Source organism: Marmota flaviventris, chromosome 4 (assembly GCF_047511675.1).
Source record: "Marmota flaviventris isolate mMarFla1 chromosome 4, mMarFla1.hap1, whole genome shotgun sequence".
Classification (NCBI taxonomy): Eukaryota; Metazoa; Chordata; class Mammalia; order Rodentia; family Sciuridae; genus Marmota; species Marmota flaviventris.
This window is the reverse complement of record NC_092501.1, coordinates 25,875,711-25,895,000: the sequence shown is the minus strand read 5'-3', so window position 1 is coordinate 25,895,000 and position 19,290 is coordinate 25,875,711. Positions and strand designations below refer to the sequence as shown.

Genomic DNA, 19,290 nt, shown 5'->3' with positions numbered 1-19,290 from the left:
ATTATTAAAAAAATAAAAAGAAAAAAAAATTTTTTTGCCAGTTCACCATGGTGCATGCCTGTAATCCCAATGGCTCAGGAGGATGAGGCGGGAGGATTGTAAATTTGAGACCAGCCTGGACAACTTAGTGAGACTTTGTCTCTAAATAAATAAATAAATAGCAAAGTCTGGGGATGGGTTGTAGCTCAGTGGTAGAGTGTCCTTGAATTCAATATCCAGTACCACAAAAAAAAAAAAAAAAGGAAAACAAGAAAATGATGGATATGTTGGGAATTTTCTCCCCTGAGAAAGGAATGACCACATTAGCAGATTTAGTTATTGTCGAGGTCCTAGCTTTCAGAATGATGATGATGAGTTGTTGTGACAGTACTATAAGTAAACAAATGTGTGCTATGTATGGCTGCAATGATGAGAGTGTGTCATGAACCAAGGTTATGATTAATGTAGTTCTGTGTTCCTAAGGTCCATTAAAAGACAGGAAAAGAAATTATGCCTGCCCATAATTATGCTGCCCATATAGCCTTACTTGTTGGAAATGATAGGGAAAAGATTCTTCTCCCTATACTCTCTGTGACTTTTCTCCAGGAGAGTCAAGTTGGTGACCAGAACTGGGACAACAGGGAGGGAGTAATTGAAAATTTAGCTACCTCAGGATTTTGGATTAGACAGAGGGGAGTGAAGGGAGGAGATGGGGCATGGGGGTAGGAATGATAATATAATGAATCAGACATTGTTATCCTATGTGCATATATAGGATATATAATTACGTGATCAGGTCATGTAATCATCATGTATAATCAGATGAATGAGAGTTATACTCCATTTATGTATATTGTGTCAAAATGCATTCTACTGTCATGTATAACTAACTAGAACAACAACAACAAAAAGATTTAGCTACCTCAGGATATGGGTACTGAAATCTGTGGGAAAATGGCCCCATCCAGAGGCTGGAAAAGGAACATGGTGATGTGGGTCAGCTTCTAATTACACTTACCTTCCCCCACTCTCTTAAGAACTGCAGGGTGCAAAATCTCCCACCCATTTCCTGTGCCTGATTCAGGGTGGGGTTGGGAGGGACTACAGAGGTGTGTCCTGAGAAAATGGAACTCTGGTTACATGGATAACAATTGTAGACAACTGTAAACATTAGGGATACTAGGAAACCAGGGCAAAACAGCAAGGGCGAAACAAACATCTTTGAAATCTCGCTTGGAAATAGGCCCCTGACTCAAAACTCCATTTTTGCATTGTCTTCCTTTCTGCCTAGCCCAGAGTATACCTGGGCCACCTTCAGAATCTCTGGTCCCTATATCCTTCCCCTTCCCCTCTTCTAGGATATAACTCCAAACCCACCTTCTTATCTACTTCTACCAATTCCCAAGATAAGGCCCTACTAAGTGAAAGAGGGCTGGGGGTGGGGGGGTGGGGAGAGATCCTGGGAAGGCTGCTTAGTTTTTTGTTTTGTTTTTTTTTTTTTTTTGAGAGAGAGAGAGAGAGAGAGAGAGAGAGAATTTTTAATATTTACTTTTTTTGGTTTTTGGCGGACACAACATCTTTGTTTGTATGTGGTGCTGAGGATCTAACCTGGGCAGCACACATCCCCAGCCTGGCTGCTTAGTTTTTCATCTTAGGGAAAGTGGCTTGAGGGGGCTGGGGATGTGGCTCAAGCAGTAGCGCGCTCTCCTGGCATACATGCCAGGAGATCCTCAGCACCACATACAAACAAAGATGTTGTGTCCTCCGAAAACTAAAAAATAAATATTAAAAAAAAAAAAAGAAAAAGAAAGAGTGGCTTGAGGAAGGGGCTGACTGGAGTCCTCCCTTTGAAGACAGGTTAGAAGTCAGGCTGGGCTGGACTGAAGCTATCAAAAGAGCTGGAGGGTGTGCTGGACTAGATGAGAGTACTAGGAAAGTGGGTGGAGGTCAGGCAGTATGGACTAGACCAGGAAACATAGGGAGGGAGCTGGGGTGAGGCTGAGCTGGACATCCGGTAGAAGGGAAAGAAGTTTGGAGTTGGGTTCTAGGCCAAGACTTTTAGGCTTCAGGGACCCTGGCTAGGGTTCACAGTCTGAGACAAGTTTTTCAGTGGCAAGCTGGGGCCTGTACGAGAATGGGCCCATGCCTGCACCTGGAAATAGAGAGCATGAGGGCCTTGGAGGGTTTCTTCCTCCCTTTACCCCATCAATTACTCTTCACCAGGAGCTTTCCCTACAGGGCCCACTGGGAGAAAATGAGGAGGAGCCAGATCTGGAGCTCCAGAGGAAGTTGCTAGCCACTGTGTTTCCTGAGTTTAAATAGTGGGTTCCTCTGTCTCTCTAGCCAACTCTCTTCCCTGAAACAGGGCAGGGCAATCTACCTTTTCCAATGACCACCCCCTACAAATACACATACAGGATGTGAACCTGGAAATGCCCAGCCCAGTCACACAACTACTTCCCCAGTGGCCAATAACCCAACACAGTCTGACTGCCGAGCAACACATTAAACAATGCATCCTCTTGTACTTAAAGCCTTTCCTCTGCCTTGTTCAATATCATACCCCCCAGTATCTAGAATGAGGCCTGGTGTGTGTGTGTGTGTGTATGTGTGTGTGTGTGTATGTATGTATATGTATGTGTGTATGTGTATGTATATATATATATATATATATATATATATATATATATATATATCGCTTAAAATACTAAGCAATTGCATAAATTTAGCATCTACATAAACACACATAGAGGCATGCCCACATATACATTCTGACATGTATACCCTGTTAGATGAAAGCAGGCCCTCACCCACCTCAGTAGTCATGAACATACATACACTGGCACACATTCAGAACAAAAGGCCAGCTGTGCTCCCAATGACATGGACCCACTGCAGTGTTACCTGGCACTCTTAGGGTGAGTTGGTGGTAGCATCTGGCTGGTCAATGTCCTTGCCAGGCCAGGTTTAGAGGAGGATGTATGTGAAAATGCAGTTCTTTGGTACCAAGGCACTGGGGATATGAGAAGTTGGGCTGGCAGCAGGGTAGGACCAAGGTAACTGTACAGGTTAGAGGATGGGGGGTAGCCAGGCAGTCCTTTCCTCCACTGTATTCCCACCAGATGGAGAGGTGAGGTGGAGGTGCAGGTCTATCAGGATCTGCTTCAGATTCAGAGACCTTAGTGATAGAATGGTCTAAAGTCTCAGCTACCTGCCTGGGATGAAAATGAAGGATACTGGCTAGGGGACTTAATATATGCTAATGCTTTTTTTTTTTTCCCCAGTACTAGGTATCCACATTTTTATTATCTTGAGACAGGGTATACTAAGTGGCTCAGCTGGCCTAGACCTTGAAATCTTCCTACCTCAGTCTCCAGAGTAGTGGGGATTACAGGCATGTGCCACCATGCCTAGCCTTGGCAACGGCATTTAATGGTGTAGAGAGGGGACTTGGAAAGAGTAGCACTACCTGCTAGAGTCTGAAAAGGGCTCTATTTCTCCTCCATATAGGTTTCCTCCTCCCTCAGTGCCCACATTAAAAGTCAACAATAGCAAACAATCCTGTTCCTCTCAATCTCCTATCCAGGGACCTCAGCATCAGGGGACTAGTTTAGATCTCAGATCTGCTGCTATGCTGGGGGTGGGTAGAGACAGAAAATAGGAAGGCACAGTTCAGGAACAATAACCACCCCAAGGGGCTGGGGATGTGGCTCAAGTGGTAGCGCGCTCGCCTGGCATGCGTGCGGCCCGGGTTTGATCCTCAGCACCACATACAAACAAAGATGTTGTGTCCGCTGAAAACTAAAAAATAAAAATATTAAAAAAACCACCCCAAGATCCTCCAACCCAAGACCCCTTCTAGGCAAGGACCTTTTCCCCACCCCTCCCTCAACAGTCTAACCTTGGGCTCTATCCCCAGGAACCCTGCCTCAGGAAGACCACCTATCTGACAACCTCATGATAGCTAGGGGTAAGGGACAACAGTTGGGAGGGCAGGGGTGAAGTTAACTTCTAAGGAAGATGGGGCCAGGCTGGAATACCTGAGGATACATTTTGGGGTTACGGTAAAGGATATGTATGACTCAGGGTAACAACTCCATAGGTTGAGGGAAAATGTGTCCCATTCATAACCTTTCTCTCAAATATTCTTAGGAAAGATTGTTTTGAACTGAATCATTAATATGCATCAATAACCAACCAGGACACTCTCAAACCAAAAAGTCTGTTTATTGATCGGTACCATACATGACTCAAATGGCCCAAAAAAAAAAAAAAAAAAAAAAAGGCATTACAGTCGGGGTGGGACATCCACCTTCCTCACCCCTTCCCTCAGCTCCTGACATAGAACCCTCCCCAAAGTGGCAGTTGGAGTGAAGGAAACAGGGCATGGGAACTCCATAATCCAGAGGGAAGAGTGAGGAGAGAGGTGGCGCTGAAACTTCCTGGGACTGGCCACAGGAAAAGGCAGCAAAACCAGGATCTGGGTGGGACCCTTGCCCTAATCCTCCATAGGTCCAAGTGTGAATAGGAGCTGAGGATCCTGGCTGCCCCCTCCTCCCTTCTATAAGGAAGGGGAGGTGTTGGGAGATGACCCTCTACCTCAGCTTGGAGATGGAGGCCTTTCTCCTTGGTGGGCTTAGAGCTGGGATATATCCTTAATGGCTCCTTCCCCTCTGAGGGGAGGTTAGGATGAGATATGCAGTTTGAGGGATCAGGGTAAGACAAGAGGGTTCTGGTAAAGAGTGGATAAGCCCCTCTCCCATCCCATGCCTGCCCAACGGAGACAAAACAAAAAATACAGTGACAAACAAGGCTGCTCCCTTCCCTCCATATTCCCTGAGGAAGGGAGCCTCCCCTCCCCTCATCCAAATCAGCTGCTCTAGTGGAGGACTGATAAAAATACACACCATGGATGGGGTGGGGTAGGACAGAGGGAGTCACAAGCACTGGAGGGCAGGCTAGAGTCCTGGAGGATGGGGAGACAGAGACAACAGCAGGGGGTTGTCAAAAGATGTGGCCATCTATGCCCCACCCCCACCCATGGCATGCCTTCCCCAACTCCAGTCACCCCAGAGGAAAAGGGAAGAGAGATGGCAAAGTGTCTCCTTGGTCTGAAGCTCTTGAACTATATAAAATGGTATGCATACCTCCACCCATACTCTTACCTCCACCTAGGCCCTACCTAGGCTTGCCCATCTACCAGGAGGAGGGAGGTAGCTAGACTTTAATAAGGGGAAGAGGGGGAACATGAGTGATTTTTTTTTTTAAAACTTACATTTTTAATAATATTATTCTTTAAAAAACTTGTTGGAGCTGGGATAAGTGGCAGAAAGGAACAAGGAGCCCAGAGCTTCACCCCTCTAATACCAGCCACCTAGGGGAAGGGGCATTCAACCAAGCCCCATGACCTTAACCCCTAAGGGCTGTGGGTATGGACAGCCCCAGTCTTGAAGGAGATAAGCCAGGACAATGGGGAACCCAGAACTTGGGGTAAAGATGGAGGCAAATGCCCTGGGGGTATGGTCAAGACATTTCTCAGAGGTCCAGGGTCCACGTAGGCATCCACATGAGTAACCCCTTCCCCCAAAAGGCTCTGCAGGGGCCAGGCCCAGCCCAGGGCCACTGGGGGGCACATCTTGGCACCTGCCCCCAGCGAGTCCAGTTCCTCCCTGAAGTGGGTGGATGGAGGCTGCCCATTTTAGATGCTCAGTCTCTTCTTCTGTCTTCTGCTCCCTGGGGCTACGAGGGGTGGGGCAGGCAGGCAGAGCACTGGGTGACCGTGGCAGGGCCTTTATTGGGAGGCCTGTGACGTAGGGTTCTCCGATTTGCTTTCTTGGCTGGACGGAGGCTTGCTGTTCCAAGGGCTGTTGGCGCCCAGTGCAGGGGAGTTGTTAAAGCTGTCCTCGTCGTCAATGCCGTTGGCCGCGTCAAACTGGGTGTTCTCCAGCCGGGTGATGAGCCTCTCGTCCTCGTCCCCGAACTCCCCGCCCATCAGGGTGGGCTCCCCCACCACCATCACATCCTGAGAGTGGCGGAGGTCCCCAAACATAATCGGGGCAGGGGCTCGCCCGGCCCAGGGCAGCATATACCCCCAGAACCCCCATGCCCACCCTGGAAGTTCAACACACCCCACCCCCTCCTCAAACCCAAGTTTAAAAACCCAATTCCTCTGACACCCTCAGCTCCTGGAATCCTTCCCACCAGAGCATCAAAGCCTTTAGCCCATATTCATCAGATTCCAGCAGAAACATCAATCTCTTAGCTTCCTAATTCATCTCCCCCAGAATTTAAGGGGACTCCTAAACTTCTTTTCACATGTAAGAGGAAGCAGATCAAAAACATGAGGGAAATGTGTGTGTGTACATATGCATGTGTGTGTATTTTAGATCTGCAAACATTCAAGTCTGTGTGTCCCTCTATCAGTGTGAGTATATATTTCTGATAGTGTGTGTCCCAAGCTGTCTGCCCTGAATGTCCATGTTTTCAAGGCTATCACCATTCCTGTATGTTCCATGTGCCTGTGGCTGACTCTGTGTGATCACCACCATGCATGTGCCTGCAAGGATTCTCTCATCAGTGAAAGGAGTCAGTTCATGCTGGCAAAATATATGGTAAAAATATATTTGCTTCTATGCCTGCTATTGAGCTCAAGCTTGGACAGGGGTCAAGGGTGAGTGGTGGGGCAGCCCAGAAGAGAGAAGAAAGCCGAGATGCTTACAGGTACCTGGCTGGAGAGGGCGAAGGTGCTGGCTGGGCTCTTCTTCTTACTGTTGCTGTTGTTAGTGTTGCCACCCCCCGAACTCATAGTGCTGCCCCCTGACATCTTCCGTTTCCGCCGTTTGCTGGGCTGTTGCCGTGCAGGCTCCGCTGTGTCAGGGAAAGGAGACTCAGGTGGGAGAGGGCTCTGGGAGCCCCTGTCCTCCATTGTGGCTACTCAAGAGACTGAGCCAATACTGTCCCCAATCTTGCAGACCCAAGAGCAAGGAAGGACCAGAGGGAACTTCATAAGGAGATAAAGATACAGTCTTGGGGACTTGTGTTAGGACATGATAAGAGCAGGTACAAGCCACTCACCGGGGGGTGCTACCATGCGCTGCCACTTCTGGAAAAGGCAGGTCTTGAGGCAGTCTCGGGGGCTGAGGCTGTAGGTCTTGTGGCGGGACATGAGCTCCTGCATGGGCTCAAGTATCACACAGAGCTGGGGGTAGACCAGAAGGTAGCTGTCAGGGGAAAAGACATGGAACCCAGATCAAATGGATGGGGCAGAAACAGGGTGATCAGAGACTCACTCGGAGGTAGTTGAGAGTGGAATTGGATAATCCACACCGGGTGATATTTTTAGAGAGCTGATCCAACATCTGGGGGTCCTGGGCCTAGAGGAGAGAAAGATAAGAATACTGGTTTTGGGGTTGCATCTGCTCACTGGCCCTATCATCTGAGCACTGATAATATTCCTGAGAGAAAACAGGGGCTAGCATTACACCAGTTGTTTTTTTTTTTTTTTTAATTCCTTTATTTTACTTACTTATTTTTATGTAGTACTGAGGATTGAACCCAGAGCCTCACACATGCTAGGTGAGCATTCTACCACTGAGCCACAACCCCAGCCCCTAAACCCATTTTTTTGTTTAAATATGCATTTTATAGTTGGACACAATACCTCTATTTCACTCATTTATTTTTTTACGTGGTGCTGAGGATGGAACCCAGGGTCCCGTGCGTGTGAGACGAGTGCTCTTACCGCTGAGCCACAACCCCAGCCCTAAACCCATTTTTTAAGGTACCTCTAAGGCCACAGCCAGGACATGGCAGACCCTGTTCCACCCTTCCTGCTGCCTGCTTTCCCCCTTGCATCTTGTCCTGCCCACAACTCACATGCATGGCAAGGATGCTCCGGGGGATGAGCTCTCGGTGCTGCCGAATGCTGAAGTGCCATGTCTTTATCCGCATCATGTCATCAAACATGAATTCCAGGTACAACCGGCCCTCCACACACACCTGGGGACAGGCTTGTCACAACCTTGTCCCATCCCCATATACAAGAAAATGTGCCTGTTACAGTTCTCCTGTTTGTTCACAACTATATATATACATATACACATTTATGTTACCTGCATAAATCTGGGTGTATAACTGTCACAGAAACCCCCTATCCCATATACATATCACACCTGGCCTTCACACACACACACACACACACAGACACACACACACACACAGTAAGAAAGTATAAGAGATCCTTGTCCTTTCTCCATACAACCAGTAATACACCTATCAGCTACAAGCTTTATGAGGGCAGGTTCTTGTTCACTGTTTAACTTTGGGACCCCCAAAAATATCATATACAAAGCTGATAAATGTTTGCTGAATGCTGCAGCATGCCCGCTTTCCCTTCTCATTTTTGCCATTTCCATTATGCCTACCTGGTGAACAGCTGTGAGTACGTGTTGGAAGAAAGGAAATCAAACCCAAAGACCCCAGTGTTCCACATCCTACTGGGTTGCTAACCTGGGTAAACATGGGTTTGCCGTGCTGGGTCACCATGCTGCCCTGGTCACAGTCGAGGGACACAAAGTTGCTGTGGAATGCCTCCTTGGGATGCTTAAGCACATAATACAGCTCCGTAGCACCCCCCTCAAAAATGCTGCGGAAGTAGCGTGGGATCAAGGTCCGGCCAATGGCTGTAGAGATGGGACAAACTTCAGGACTGAGGGACTTCAAAAAAGATCAGGCAGATGCTTCCCCTGCCAAGACAGACCCCTTGGCATTTCCAGGCTTAGAATACACAGGAGATAAACACTCTCACAGCAAGAACCCCAAGGCCACTCACTGTATCTCTTTGGTCCATCCTCCAGGCAGAAAGTGATGGTCAACATGGCATCATCCTCAAAGAACTCAGTCGTGAAAGCATCCCACCAGAGATTGTCGCACTCCTAGGGAGCACAGGGAAGGGTGTGTGTATAAGTGTCATAAGATATTCCAGGGGTGCCCAGATGGACCTTCTACTCTCAGTCTCTTTTCCCTTTGTCATACCTCTGTCCAGTTCTGAAGCCGTTTGTTAAGCTCGAATATTCTGTAGTCAGTTTGGTTACCATATGGTGTGTGCCTCCTGGGGAAGTGAAGGGAAGTCAGTAGGAGCAGAGTCATACTATCCCCCACTTCTCCCTTCCTGATAAAGTCTACTTACCCAATCCCAGGTTCCAGGTATGTAGGTGGGTACATGGGAGTTGGGCTGTGTAAGGGAAGAGGCTATGAGAATGGGGGTGGAAGACAGGAATTACTGAGGGGGGGGAGTCCACTCCCTCCCCTTTATAGGCAGGCTCCCATCTAAAGAAAGGTTAGGAAATTGGCAAGGGACTCACCCCACATCCCGATCCAGCATGGTGCCGGGATGAAAGGGAGGGAAGGCGTTGCCGTTCGGGGGCTCCTTCGGTGAGTACAGCTTGAATGACTTTGAGGAACAACCTAAGAAAGAGAAAGGAAGAACCCCTTGAACCACTCCTGGGAGATGTCCTGGAAGCCTGCTGGATCATGTGGAAAGGGACTATCTTTTGGAGCCCTCTGCCCAGGTTACTGTGAATGGTGAACTGGTGTAGGGACTACTCTAGGGAGCACCTATCATTTTAATATGGCTCCAGCCTTGTTTAATTAAGAAGCTGGGAGGCTGGGGTATAGCTCACTGACAGAGTGTTTGCCTAGCAAACACTGGGTTCGGCCTGGCACCGTGGCAGATGCCTGTATTCCTAGTAATTTAGGAGGCTGAGGCAGGAGAATCCCAAGTTTGAGGACAGCCTCAGCAACCTAGCAGGCCCTTTCTCAAAATAAAAAATAAGAAAAAGGCCTGGAGATGTTAGCTAGTGATAAAGCATCTCTGGATTCAATCTCAGTACAAAAAAAAGAAAAGGAAAAACAAAACAAAACAAAAAAAAACCCTAAAATAAAGAAACCAGGATTATTCAGCCTAATCCCAGCCCATATTCAATCTGCATCATTTTTTCATTTGGCTGAGCCCTGAATAGCAGAAGAGAAACTGAAGCTGGGAAAAAATGTTAATATCAGAATAAGTAAATATCTAAATATTAAATCCCAGCTATTCAGAAGGCTGAGGCAGAAGGATCTCAAATTTGAGGCCAGCCCATGCAACTTAGCAAGATTGTGTCTCAAAATAAAAAATGTTAGGGATGTAGCTCAGTAGTAAAGTGTCCCTGAGTTCAATTCTCCAGTGTTTGGAAAAAAAAAAAAAAAGAAAGAAAGAAAGAAACACTAGAATTTAATTTTGATAACTCCCTTTTTATCTACATAGTTTCATTCAATCATCACAACAACCTAGCAAGGTAGTAGAGTTAACAGTAAAATTCCAATTCTACAGATGAAGCAACTGAAGGCTCAAAGGTACTTGCCAAGATCATGAGAATAATATAATAATAAGCCAAGACCTGAGCCCAGATATTCTGATTTCCATATCCTATGCTATTTGTATGATCTGATCCCTTTATTGCCCTCTAGAGAGAGACCAAGACTTGAGGGGAGAAGGGACTTTTGGGAACTCTCTGCCCCTCCTCCATCCCCAGGATCCCAGGAGGGTAGGGGATAGAAAGATAAAGGGGGGTTGCCTGTTGAGTGTTACCCACCAGATAACCAGTTGGACCTTCTCCTTCCCCATCAGCCACTCCTTATCAGCCCAGCCCCCACACCCACCATGGGTAGAGTATTGTCTCCCAAGGAGACACCCAAAGCCTCAAGCCCTTCTCTCTTGAGACTTGTAGTGGGGGAGGGAAGCAGATGAGCCTCCACACTACTTAGGAATGGAACACAGGAGGCCTGGTAAGGAGCGTGGGTTCCAGAAGGCTCAGTCTAGGAGGCAAATGGTAACTTTAAAAAAAAAAAAAAAAAAAAAGGTCTCTCATATATCTGGGCATGTACACATGGTAGCCACTCTTCCACCTCATCTAGCAGCATAAATAGTTGCTGGCATACTATTTCCTGACTGTAAGTGTTAAATTCGTAGTTGGGTAGGTAACCAGGTAACCATACAACTCTACTCTTCCCCCGCCTCACCAAATGTGAAACTGAAGCATAGCCCCAAAGGTTCTAGCCTTGGTCATATTAACTTTCTTAGGTCCCCAAAACTTGATGACATTTGGAAAGTCAGCTGTATTGTCTGCCCCCTCCTCGATTTAAATACAATGTTCCTTGGGGGGGGGGGGGGGGGAAGAGACAAAGGAAGACCCTGTGCCAACATGTGTCATTTAATTCTCTCCCCAAGGGCCCCTTCTCATAATGTGGGCAAAAGAAGGGTCCCACAGGGGCCCAGAATGCACAGTCCCCTGAAGGTGCCAAGAGTCAGAGCCTGTGTGTGCCTTCACACATGTGAGCCTCCATCCTGCCTAGCAGGCTTCCACCCTCAACTCGTCCCAACATGCCCACCAAGGCTGGAACCCAGCAGCCCCAGGTAGGATCAGGGTGCCCACAACAGGCCCTCACCCCATGCGAGCTCTCATGGACCATATCCACATGATACAAACAGCACACACTGCCTCTGCATGCCAGTGTTGTACTAAGCCTGTGTTTCAGGAAAGAGTCCCTACTCAGCCCCCAAGACTCTCAACTCTACAGACAGGTAAACTAAGACAATACAGGAAGCCCAGGCTCATGAAATCCACCAGATACCAAGGTCTGGGCAATGAACCCAAGAGTCTAGATTCTCAGGACTGGCCCCCATCTCCTAATTTGGCCATCCTTTCCTCAAAAGCAGAACTACCCTTGCCCCTTTAGTTTCAGTGCCACTTTTTTGAAATGCACCAGTTCAAGAACCTGCAGAGAAGGGTAGCAGAACACCTGGGTTCCACTCCAATTTCAAAAAAAGTCTCAGAGCCTTAGTTTCTCTCTCTAGAGAAAGAATAGGCATTTCCTGGAATTGGGTAATAGTTCTGAGGAGCTGAAGCTCATTGCTCTGGAGCCTCTATTTACACCTCCAGTGAATGGACACAAACAAATTCAGCATCTCTCCAGAGCCACAGCAACTCCCAGTAGACCCAGCACAAGGGGATGGGAGTGAGAGAAGGGGAGGGACCGTCGCCCAGACCATCTGTCCCTGTTGCTGCCTGTCCCCAGCAGCAGGAGTAGAGGGAGAAAGGTGGGGGTGAAGGGAATGTGTCATCCTGCTCTGAACTCGGATACCCCATTCCCAGCAAACTGGGAGCCTTCAGGAAGGAGAAGGGAATAAGAGTCCAGAACTAGCAAAGTTTTCTCAGAATGGAAGCTGCATCCTGGGGCTGTAGAGGGTACCTCCAGCGGGGCATTCCCATGGTAACCAGTATGACCCGGGAGCAGGCCCCCTCCTTTTGGGGGCTGACCGCAGGTCAGCAGGCCAGCAGTCCCGGGCTCTCTGATCTGGGGCACCTCTCCCCAGGCCTGGGCCAGAGAGAGGGCCTTGCACCCACCCCCAACAAGCTTGCAGGGTGCCCAGACTTACCTGGGAGAACTGAGGGGGCCAGGAGAGGTGCGGGGAGCGTCTGGAAGCCCAGAGGGTCCCAGGCGGGGGTGAGGACTGAGGTGGGATCAACTTCAGCCGCTCATGTCCCGAGTGGGACAGGCGGGCCTGGCTGGGAGCTCCACTCCGCCGGCCGCACAAAGACTCGCACGCACAGCCTCCGCCAGCCCCGTGGCGGCCACAGCCCCGGGGGAAAGTTACAATGGCCACTGGGCCAGGGGACGGAGGCCAGGGGGCTGGCCTGGGGGGCGGGGGGCAGCAGGGAGTCCGGAGCCTTCTTTGTTTGCAAGGTTTCCCTCAACAATGGCTGCTCCGCTCTTTCCTCTCTACTCCTCCTCCTCCTCCTCCTCGGCTCTCTCCGCCGCCGCCTCTCGCTGCCTCTGCCTCCAAGCAGCCCGCCCGCCCTCCCCAGGCCACCCAACCCCTCTGCTGGGGGAAGCAGGAGAGGCAGAGCCCAGCACTCACACTCACTCACACTCGCACACTCAGACACACGCAGCGCCCGCCGGCTCCTTCCTTTCTCCCTTTCTCTCCCTCCTCCTCCCTCTCCTCCCCGCTCGCTCTCTGAGCCTCTCTCCGAATGAGGCCCCAGGGCGGGCGGAGGGTGGAGCTGCCCCGCCGGCCCCGCCCCCTCCCTGCGAGCGAGGAGGAAGAGCGAGGAGAGAGGGAGGAGGGACTGCTGAGAAAAACAAAAGAGAGACGGAGATCGGAGACTGGGGACCGAACCGACCGGCCTGGGAGAGACCTGGATGGCGAGGAGACCTGCAGGGCCAGCAGCAAAATACACTCTACCAGCCCCAAGCGTGGTTCTCAGGAGTGGGCAGGGGTGCCAAGGCTTCAGACAGAGATGGAGGAGGATGCTGGCCTCTCTACAGACTTTCAATATTTTCAACCCGCCTGCCAAACCTCCCCCAAATCTCTCTTGCTCACCCCTGTGATCTCTCAGGTTGAAGACTAGCCTGGGCTTCCACCCTGGGCTCCTCGGATGAAATCCCAGAGCAGCTGGGGGAGGCCCCGGGGGTTATTTTTGACAGAGACACATTCTGACTTCAGACTATACACACTGATTGAAGGAAGGGGCGTGGGGGGGGCACTCTAGGCTTCCCTGCTCTCAACCCAGATAGGTTCCAACCCCTGGCTTAGATCCCTTAACAGGAATCACCCTTCCCCACCACCACCCTTGAAACCACATGGGTGTTAGTAAAAGACATTGTCAGGAGCTAGGGAAGGCAAACTTGCTCATCCCAGTGCCTCCAGAAGGGGCTGCTAACTCCTCCCCACCATCCCAGATCTAAAAAGTATGTGATTAATGGAGGTGGAGTCTGTTCTCTAGTCCCACAGGAGGTATCCCAAGGAAGGAGTCACTTCTGAAACTTGGATAGCCATTTAGGCCCTATTACCTAGACAGATAGGAAAAAGTCAATCTTTCTCTCTCCCTCCCCCCACAGAGAGAGGGAGCTCCTACTTTCATTCTTTGCAATTTGAATGTTTTCTCTACTTCCCACCTCTCCCAACTATATTCACATATAATCCCAAGGACTAGATTTCTTATGACACACTGGTTGACTGCAGTAATATTGTACCTGGCTCTGTGAACATCCTCCACACATAAATAACATCTCCCACTTTCACATAAATTAGTACCTAATACACACTTTAACCTGTCATACACCTTAAATCCTAAATATACCAAAACCCTGGACACAGACATGCAGATTCATATATAGTCTGACCCCAATATACACACCAACACTGGGTTATACCCCTTAAGCCTGTGACTATCACACACAGAGCAGCTGGCAGGGGTGGGGGTGGGGGACTTCAGGGTTGTTTGTTGTTGTTTGAACTCACAATTCTACTGCCTCAGCCTTCCAAGTGGCTGGGATCACAGGTGTGCAACACTGCAACCAGCCAGGGGGATATTTTTAATGAATGTTTGTTATTCAGGGACTTACCCATAAATGGGTTCCCTGAAATCTGCACACCATTCCCCAATGCAGCCTGGCCATGATACATCCTAGCTTTCACAAACATTGAAATCTGTAACATTTAACCAGACCCTGTGACATATAGCCTACCACCTTGACTTAAGACATCCCTACTGACTTCCAATCTAATTCTAAAATAGCCACATTCCTCCCTTACTGACAGGACAATTCCTGTAATTTGTTTCCTGCCTTATTTATTTGTTTATTTATTTGGTACTGGAGATTGAACCCAGGGTCTTTTAACCACTGAGCTACATCCACAGCCCTTTTTATTTTGAGACAGGGTCTCAGTAAGTCGATGAGGCTGGCTTTGAACTTGGGATCCTTCTGCTTTATCCTCCTGAGTCGCTGGAATTGTAGGTGTGTGCCACTGTTTCCTACCTTTAAACTTTCCAAAATGCTCTGACAGGCAGTATCTAAAGTAATCCTTACAGCACACACGAACACACTGTCAAAATCCTAACTTGAATAGACCACAGTGAGACAGGAGGACCTGATGTTGGAATCCTGGACTTCTAACTCCACTTGATACAAGTTGAGTCTTGGGGCATTGTAGCTATTTCTATTCCCTTCCCCCTCCAGGCTTCAAATGATTGTCCACATGGGGAGGGAGAAGGGGTCAGTGCTCTAGCTTCTGCCCTCAGTCCATAGCTCAGAACCGGTACCCAGAATGTCTCCTCAGAGAGAAGCCACATGAGCCTGCCCTCTCACTGTGAGGAAGGGCCCCTAAATGCTAAGACACTTCAAGACTCTGGCAAATCATTCAAAACAGGTTCTCTCCCAGTTCCCCTTCTCCAGCAAGTCTGCTCCTGCTCTGACACCGCCCCTCATCCCCACCCTCACATACTGGGCAGAAGAGGTCCAGCTAAAGGGATCAAATCTGAGTTAAAACCACCTAAAATTGGTAGTGGTGGGAGCAGCAAAGAATGACAAAGGTGATGAAGGAGAGAAGCTGGAGAGTACTCCTACTGGAGGGGGACTCAAAGGACAGTAGCCAGGCCCCAGCCCACAGAATGAGGGGTACTAGCACTGCCCCCTGCCCAGGCCCCTGACCCAGGCCTCCAGTGTGCCTGCCCCCCTTCCTTTGTCTGTGCCCGGCCTCCCGTTGGCCTGGCGCTCTGCCATCCTCCTCTCCTGGCTTCCAGCCGCCACCACTGCTGCCTCCTCCCCTCCCCCTACTCCTCCCAGCCTTAACCCTTCTGAGCCACATGCTGCCCCAGACAGGCCTGGCTCCCTAGCATCTTGCCCAGGGAGATGCCCTTTAGCAGGGCTTCTCCCCGCTTCTGGTAATTTCAGCCCCAGAAGCTGTTCTCTACCCCAACAGTACTATGGGAACTGGGGGTGTGTATATGTGTGTATCTTGTGGTGTTTCCGCATGTGCATGTGTGTGGGTCTGCGTGCTCTGGCTTCCTTCAGTCACATGTGTGGGGCATGTGCTGTCTCTGCTGGGCTGGGGGAGGAGGAGGAGCCGGGAGACAGCAGAGCACAAAGGAGAGACTCAGACAGGCAAGGAGACAGGCAGCAGGAGGCCTACCAGGGCGCCTGGGCCCTCACCCCAGGGCTGTTCAAAGTGGTGGTGGGGGTCTTTGGGCCTAAACTGCCTCCTGCTGCCAGGATGCTCTTATGTTTAAGCATGTGCTCTCCCATCCACCCATGCAAGCTTGGTTCCCTCTCTTACTCAAATTCCTACCATTCTCCACCTCCAGGCCTACCCTCAAGCCCCTCCCCACGTGGTTCTCCTTGAAGTCTAACCTCCATCCACAATCTACTTCACAAACAGGAAGATGACTCCCTACTGTCAGCCATGTTTTTGCCCCACTCCATCAGCCAGGCCATCAGACACACAAAAGGAACTTGCCTTTTGGGGTACTAACTGAAGTTGCCTCCCCCTTTATACGCCCCCCCCCACACACACACACACCAGGCATGGGCCTTTTCCTGTCCCCATGCTACTCACAGAGACTGAGGGGGAAACTTTCTCCTCCTTCCACTGGACCACAGCCACCCTTCCCCAACTTTAGGCCAAGCTCCCATCCACCTTCAGTTTGACAACCCCACCACACACACTTCCTACATCACTACTTGTAGTAACTAAGAATCAAAATTTAAGACTCAACCCTTTAGCTCATTTGTTCAGAGCCTTAGTTTCTGCTCTGCTTTTATGTGTTGATGGAGGGTCACAACCCTGGGGTAGGCTTGGAGCATGGATAGATCTGAACTGGGATGCCCAGTACAGGGAAAAAACACAAACACTAACATGCACACCAAGCTGGTAGGAGGAAGGATGATGGCGCCAGGCAGGATTCCAGCTTGGCAAGGTCTTCCCTTTCCTCCTCTCCCCCACCCTCTGCAGGAGCCAAGGGTTCCCATAATCAGATATTCCAGGATCCTCAAGCTCTCCTAGTTCTTCCTCTGGGTCCCAAGACCCTTAAATGTCAACCTCAGCAGGCACTTTAGGTGTGTGCCCAACCCAGCTTGGCCTGGGTCACAATGATTTTCAAGGAAGTTTCAACACTGGCAGCTCTCCTTGGGGGGAGTGTGCATTTGTGCTTGGAGGGGGGGCAGTCATCAAGTTGTAGAGTGTGGATCTCCCAGAGAACAGGGTAAAGGGTCCAAACCACGATAGATTCAGAGGCACTGACTTCCAGGAAAAAGCTGACTCCTTGAGACATGAAGGCCAATTTGAAGACCCACAGTCCTGGGGATGGAGAAAATGTTCTGAGGCCCTGCATAGACTACTTCTCCAGTCACATGGCTCTTCTTTTTCCTCCTGGCAGTTGAGGTTGAGCCTACCCCCACACCCCTAGGAAGACACAGGCTGTCCCTGGCAAGAGCTGACATGTGTTTTGGGGAGGTAATGATCTGAGCTGAGCCTTGGTCCTCTAACAAGTTCTCACTTTGGGGGTTAAGAATTACTACCTCAAACTCAATTCTATGCAAATCACTCTATTTTCCTAGCTTTCCTGGGTCTGCCACATTCTCTCTTCCACTAAGGCAAAGATGCCAGACCCAAGGGCCTAATTATCTGGCACCCACTAGGAGTACCTCCTGTCCCTCAGGAGGGCCAACCTTCCCTGGCAACAGGCAGGAAAAGTTGGAGGGGGGCAAGACAGGCCCCAATCAATCCCTCCCCTCAAACAGTGTCCTCAGAAATGGCTTGAGGGGTGGGTGTCACAGGATATGTAAAAGGAAACAGGCAGCAAAGTAGGGGGGGCAACCCAAAACAGCCAATCACAACTCTTTAATGACCTAAGGGGGGGGTCAAAAGTCCAGAGTCACTTCTGATTGGCTAACACCCTGGAATTCTGGGAATTTCAGTCCCCCCCCCAGCCCTTCCCCAATTAGCTACCTCCCCCCGAAAAAAAACCCAAACCCCAAAACATATACACAAGCTATCTCCAGCGCCCCCTCCCCGTACCCCTGGGCTGCTGCGCATTTACACAGATGAAAAAGCCTTTCTCGGCCTAAGGCCCCACTTAACCCTCAACAGCTCCAGACATCCCCAAGCCTTCGATTCCCTCCACGCAAGTTCTCCCCAAACAAGGGGTAAGGGGCTCATAGGGAAGGTTAGGAAGGGAGGGGCCAGACAGCCGCGCAACCCACTCACCAGGACAGGCACAGCCCACTGACATCTTCACATCGCCCGCCGCTGGGGGCCCAGCCGAGTCACGGTGCCCGCCCCTCGCAGGGACAGGCCGGGCATGAGCCGCTGCCGCCGCCCGCGACCCCCGCTGCCCTCGCAGCCGGCCCGGCCTGGCCTCGGCCCGGCCTCGACCCGGTGCGGGCGGCCCCTGGCTGCAGCGAGGGGCCTGTCAGGCGCCGAGCGGACAGGAAGGAAGCCAGGCAGGAAGGCGAGCCGCCTCTCCGTGTGAGCGCGCGGGTGTGCGTCCCCGGAGTGTGTGTCCGTGTGTGCGCGTGTGCGTGTGCGTGTCTGTGCGCTCCCGCCGCCGCTGCCGCCGTTCGCCCCCCTCGCCCTCGCGCTCGCGCTCTGCCTCTCGCAGGCGCCGGCTCTCCAGCCCCAGCCGGGCTGGGCCGGGCTTTATTAATATGCTAATTGTCCTGCTAGTGGGAGGGGAGAGCCGTGTCAAAGTGACCCAGGCGAACGCACAGCGAGCTACGACGTGCGTGCGCCGCGCGGCGGGCGGGCTGCTAAGGCCCGGGAGCGTTCAAGGGAACGGCATGCATGTGACGCAGCTTTTAAAAAAGGGAGACGGAGGCAGAGACCCCAGAAAGGGAGGGCGAAGGGGAGCAGTGGGAGGCGAAGCCTCGCACTAGGTGTCGGTCCTCCGGGTACCGCCGGGTTGGGAGCGGAGCTGAGCTGGAGCGGGAACGGGAACGAGAGTCTGGACTGGGGGAGGCGGAGCCAGGGTGGGCTGTGAGGTGTAGCTTTCTTTCCACTCGGGGCCGCGCTTCACGAGAGGAAAAGGACTGCTGACCCCAACCGGCGCGAGACCCCTTGTTACGCGCTCACCCCAACCTGCCTGGGAAAAGTACAGTCCTAATTTTTGTAGCAACCTTTCAACTCACCCCCTCTTTAAATTAAACATTCCTCCCTAGCCTGTTAATCCAGTTGGAACTGGAGCTGGAAGGGTTAATTAAGTGGGGTCCCCACCCTTCCTCGTCTAAGAGTCTGGGATTCACGTTTTACTGGGGGAGAGGGGCTGCGGGATGACCACCAGGTTGGACGAGGGAGGGGTGACACGCAAGCCATCCTTCCCCCCTTTGCAGGCTCTGACGCACCAGTCAAGACTTCCCTTCCCCCCTCTCTATCCAGCCTCCGCGCCTTCTTTCCCCGCCCTCCGCCCCCTGCCTGGAAGCTGCTCTCTTTCC

The 19,290-nt window shown here is 50.8% G+C and overlaps 2 protein-coding genes across 4 annotated transcripts in view; one reads left to right on the top strand and one right to left on the bottom strand.

Annotated features, from left to right (window-relative positions):
* Gbf1 (golgi brefeldin A resistant guanine nucleotide exchange factor 1) overlaps positions 1-19,290 on the top strand; it is a 295,142-nt gene that overhangs the window by 53,527 nt on the left and 222,325 nt on the right. The window lies entirely within an intron of this gene.
* Positions 4,186-18,306, bottom strand: Ldb1 (LIM domain binding 1). Of its 3 annotated transcripts, none has more exons than XM_027929947.3 (11): positions 18,068-18,306; positions 9,342-9,444; positions 9,167-9,211; positions 9,013-9,088; positions 8,810-8,912; positions 8,488-8,660; positions 7,855-7,977; positions 7,269-7,352; positions 7,054-7,177; positions 6,704-6,846; positions 4,186-6,001 (listed from the first exon to the last, which is right to left on the bottom strand). In XM_027929947.3, the coding sequence occupies exons 1-11, from the start codon at positions 18,090-18,092 to the stop codon at positions 5,771-5,773; spliced, it is 1,230 nt and encodes a 409-aa protein (XP_027785748.1). In that variant the 5' UTR covers positions 18,093-18,306; the 3' UTR covers positions 4,186-5,770. The 3 variants fall into 3 exon arrangements, with proteins under 3 accessions (XP_027785748.1, XP_027785747.1, XP_027785749.1); XM_027929946.3 differs by having other exon boundaries at positions 6,698-6,846; positions 18,068-18,305; XM_027929948.3 differs by lacking the exon at positions 18,068-18,306 and adding an exon at positions 12,455-12,548 and having other exon boundaries at positions 6,698-6,846.

What these genes read in the sequence shown, in the direction of transcription:
- Ldb1 (XM_027929946.3), bottom strand. Translation starts at nt 18,092, where the DNA reads ATGTCAGTGGGCTGTGCCTGTCCTG. An exon ending in TACCTGGAACCTGGGATTGG is followed by an intron (nt 9,089 to 9,166) that starts GTAAGTAGACTT and finishes TCACTTCCCCAG; the next exon opens with GAGGCACACACCATATGGTA. An exon ending in CCACTCTCAACTACCTCCGA is followed by an intron (nt 7,178 to 7,268) that starts GTGAGTCTCTGA and finishes GTCTACCCCCAG; the next exon opens with CTCTGTGTGATACTTGAGCC.